A 4,506-nucleotide genomic window follows, 5' to 3' on the forward strand; every position below is an offset into this window, starting at 1 on the left:
AGATTGTTTTTTAGCAGGAAAAAGATTGAGCGTCAGCGCAGATGACAGGCAGTGGGGAGGACATTGGCCTGCACATCTGGAGTTCTTAGTTCTGCCCTCTGCCTGTTATTTACCAACTGTGCCATCGGGAGCCGCCATGCAACTTCTCCAGACTCAGTTTCCTCTACTGTAAGGTGACCTTGGCTGTCTATAAGGGTCCTTCCATGGCTAATGTGAACTTTTTTGGCATCAGGCGATTGTATACACTCTGTTCCAGGGTGTACCGAGTACTTATTTTGGACAAAATAATGTAGGTTAAAGTCAATATTTGGCCTCAGTAGAAGCTGAAGCACAATATCAATCGTTTTCACAGAATGAATGTCTGGGATGTAGATGGAAAATATTATCAGTCAAAATGTAAAAGTTTGATGTAATAGCACTGTCATCTGCTAGATTATTCCTTCTGCTCAATCGCGATACCAAATGAAGTGCTCACTTTCAACTGGGAAAGGAGGATTAGCCAGAGATTTCACTGTGTGTGTTCTAGCGTTTTCTCATCATACTCTTTATAGTCCTTCCTACGTCGAGTTTGAAGATGATTGGTGCCAGATGGTGCTAGACATGTTTTTAGAATTTTTTTCTTTGTTTTGAAGTCGAGAGGTGGATAATCCCAAACTGTAAAGAATTTCTTAAACCTCTAAACCCTTGTGTTTCATGCAGTTATTTCACACCTTCTCTTTTTTTAAACCTCCAGCAATTCTCTCCTTTCCCCTCTCTCCACCAAAGGCCTTGGTTCCTATTTTATAGAGAAGATAGATGCTAACACAGGAGAGATATCGCCGACCAACGCAGAATCCCCTGTCCTCACGCAGTTGGCTTTCTCTCCTGCTTCCAGGGTGTTTCGTGCTGCCATTCAAAGCCATCAACCGATGGTTATTTCCTCTCTGGGGTCATCGTCCATTTTCACTTCCCCCTGGACCATTCTCATCAACCTATAACCAAGCTGTAATTGCTCCTAGAAAGAAGATTCTCCTGTGAACCCTCCAGGTTCCTTAGCATTTCTGTGCTCCCATCAAAGCTCCTCAGAAGCACAGTTTCTCTCCTGAATTCGTTCCCCTCAGGCTTTTCTGCATTAGTTCTCTGTTGCTGCCACAGCAAATCAGCACACATTTAGAAGCTTACATAACACAAATCGATTATTTTGTAGTCCCGTACGTCAGCAGTGTGACGCATGCCTCGTTGGACTAATATCAGGTGTCAGTCAGCAGGACTGTGCCCCTTCCTGGAGTCTAGAGAGGTGGGTGGGGGTCGGGGGACGGGGAGAATCTGTTTCCTGTCTTTCTGTCACTGGCAGGATTCTTGTCTTTGCATTTGCAGGACCCGCGCCCCCACTTTCCTTGCTGGCTATCAGCCGAGGGCTGCCCGCTACTTCTAGAGGCCGTAGCATTCCTTGGCGTGTGGACCCCTCTCTCCATCGTCACAGCCAGCAACTATGGTTGTGCTTTTGGTCCCCTCCTCCTTCTGTCTCAAATCTCTGACTCGCTCTTCTGCCTCCCTCTTCCCCTTTTAAGGACTCCTGAGGTTAGATCAGATCCACTAGGTGATCCGGGATAATCACAGGGCCTCTGACGTCAATCACATGGGCAGAGTCCCTTTAGCCGTGTAAGGTAATGTAGTTAGAGGCTCCAGGGATTAGAACGTGGATGACGTTGAGAGGCCCTTATTCTGCCAGTCACACTTTCTTCCCCCTCTCTGCTAAAACAGTCACCCAGACCTTCACGTTGCTAAATCCAGCGGTCATTTGCAATTCTCACCTTCCTTAGCTCATCAGCATTTGCACAGTTGAGCCCTCTTTTTTGATACGCTTTCTTCCTGTGGCTTCCAGGACACCATACTCAGCTGGCTCCTGGCACTGTTCCTGCCATCCCTTCACACCCCCTCCTACTGGTTCCCTTATTCTTCCTGACCCCTAAACACAGAACACCCCGGGACTCTTCTCTTCATCTACGCTCATCTCCCGTGGCTTTAAATATCATTAGACGTTGACTCCCCAGACTGCACCCGGGCGGGACTGCTCCCCTGACCTTGAGACATGAATGTTCCACTTGCCTCCGTGTCGTGTTTGCTTGGATATGCTTACAGGAAATTCATACTTAACATTTTTGATTGTCCTCCACGAACCCACCTTCTTGTCATCTTCTCCATCTTAGCAAACGACATTTCCGTCCTTCACTTGCTTAAGTCAGAACCCTTGGAGCCTCCTCGAGGCCTTTGCTTTTCTCTTATTTCATTATCCAATTTATTGTCAAGGGCGGTCAGCACTGCTTTCAGAATTCATCTAGGAGGTGACCACTTCTCACTCCTTCACTGTTATCACGCTAGTCCAAGCCACCAGAGTCGCTAGCCTGGATAATTGTTAGCAGTCTTTTAACTGGTCAACCTGCTTCTGCCATCGTCACCCCCTCCATCCAGTCTATTCTCAATTCAGACACTGGAACATAAGTCACATCCTGTCATGCCTTTGCCACAATCTCCCCACTGGCTTTCCATCTCACCCAGAGTAAAAGCCAGTGTCCTCACACCAGCCTACAAGGCCCGGCTTGATCTAGTTTCTGCTACATCTCTGTCTGCCCCTCATTGAGCTCCAGCCACTTGCTCCTTGGTTGTTCCTTGCATGGTCTCAGCACACCTCCACCTGCCTCAGGGCCTTTGCACTTGCGGTTCCTTTGACCCAAAACCTTCGCCTCCTCCTCGGGTCTTTGCTCAGAGGGGTCTTTGGACCCGCCACATTTGATGCAGCAGTACCCACACTCTGCAACCCTCCTAACCAGCATACTTCTCCTGTTTCCTACTTTAAAATCATCTGTTTCTTTTCTTTAGGATGCCAGCTCCTGGAGGCATGACTGCCTGTGGTTTATTCATTGCTCCTATAATAATTTTTCACATAATACATGCTAAATAAATATTTCCTGAATGAATGAAAGAAGTGTTCATTTTCAAAGTTACATCTTTGTGGTGAAAAGTCTAAATAGCACAAAAGGACATACAGTTGAAAGCATGAGAGGAAAATTTTCTTTATTTTTAAAAACGATTAACAGTCTATTTTCTGCCCTAGAATTTTCAAATGTGTATATGTCAAAATTCTTTTTAACTATAAGTATCAAACTATATAAACTTTTCTGCAGCTTGATTTTTTCACTATATTCATTATCTTGTATAACTTTATCAAAAAACTCGAGACCTTTAAAAACAAAGTAGGTATTTATAAGTATATAAGTGGAGGTGATTCTAAAGTTTGTTTCGGCCTGTCTCACCCTAAATGTTCACTTAGTTTTCTTTTTCTTTAATTACCGTGATTATGGGAGAAGTGAGTCCCCATTTTATGCTGGTCACATGAGAGTTAAGTCACACGTTGCTAAATAATCACGTCTTAAATCTATTTCTGGGAGCAACTACGGAGGAATAAATCTCTAGGATGTGCCTTCCAGAGGCAAGCACGGTCCTGTCGGGGCATCTTCATGACATGTCTACATCATGCGCACACTCTCCCCAGAGCATCCTTCCTGTATGTGCCTCGCTGCCTGCCTCCTCTGCTCCTCTTTCCACTTTCTTCGTTGCTTTCAAAAAACGTCATCGTCCGTGAGTGGATTCGAACTTTTACATAATTTAGGGGCCTTTTGCAGCTCTATTAGAGTTTTCTGCCTCCCCGCCAGACTGCCATAAGCTCTCTGCTGCGAGGAACTGGGTCTAGTTCACACTTACACCCCCAACTACTTGCCTAACCCCTAGCACCTGGTACCCTGGAAATATCTGTTGAATAAGTGGCTTGTGCCAGTCCAGCATTACACTCTTATCTGGTTCCACCCATCCCAACACCTGCTGGAACCAGAGATAAAGAATGTGACCACTGGCACAAAATGAACGATGACCCTCTCCATGACCCAGAGCTCATTAGCATGCAATTTAGCCAAATTTATCAGCATCAGTATTAAGTATTTATTTCACTCTATATACATGTCATCACTATAAGCCAGAAGTGCTGTCAGTTCTGATTCTTAAACAGCATCAATGCTAAAATGCTGGACAGCTTCTTAGGGCAACAGTGGTGCATGCGTCACAAAGGTATTTTTCTTTATCAAGAACTGGTTTAGTTAGAGACCCTCTGATTATCAGATACGCTTAAGGAGACATGAAAGAAAAAGTTGGTAAAGAATGTGTTTTCAATAATTAAGAAAAACAACAGTCGCAGTCACACAGTAATGATGATTAACATTTGCTTGGTGCCAGGCCCCGTGCGGGTACCTACATGTTACCTCTAGCCCGCACGATGAATCCAGAAGGGACTCTGAGAGGGCAGAGAGATTAGCCAGGACTGCACAGCCGTTCAGGGCAGCGGCCAGTGGTCAGCACTCAGGGAGGACTCACCAAGTCGTAAGAACACTTCAGAGAAACACACGTGTTGTCGGACCTTCTACATTTCTTATTGCGCAGATGAGAAGTCAGCTTCTGGACTTCTGCTGCCCTCGG

The 4,506-nt window shown here is 45.5% G+C and overlaps 1 protein-coding gene across 1 annotated transcript in view; it reads left to right on the forward strand.

The window, feature by feature from the left end:
- The window catches only part of DNAH5 (dynein axonemal heavy chain 5), a 223,620-nt gene that overhangs the window by 94,748 nt on the left and 124,366 nt on the right, over window positions 1-4,506 (forward strand). Inside the window, exon 35 of the mRNA XM_023532947.1 lies at window positions 4,043-4,101. Coding sequence (XP_023388715.1) covers window positions 4,043-4,101 — 59 coding nt within the window. The remainder of the gene's footprint in view (window positions 1-4,042; window positions 4,102-4,506) is intronic.

Source organism: Pteropus vampyrus, unplaced genomic scaffold (genome assembly GCF_000151845.1).
Source record: "Pteropus vampyrus isolate Shadow unplaced genomic scaffold, Pvam_2.0 Scaffold94, whole genome shotgun sequence".
Lineage (NCBI taxonomy): Eukaryota > Metazoa > Chordata > Mammalia > Chiroptera > Pteropodidae > Pteropus > Pteropus vampyrus.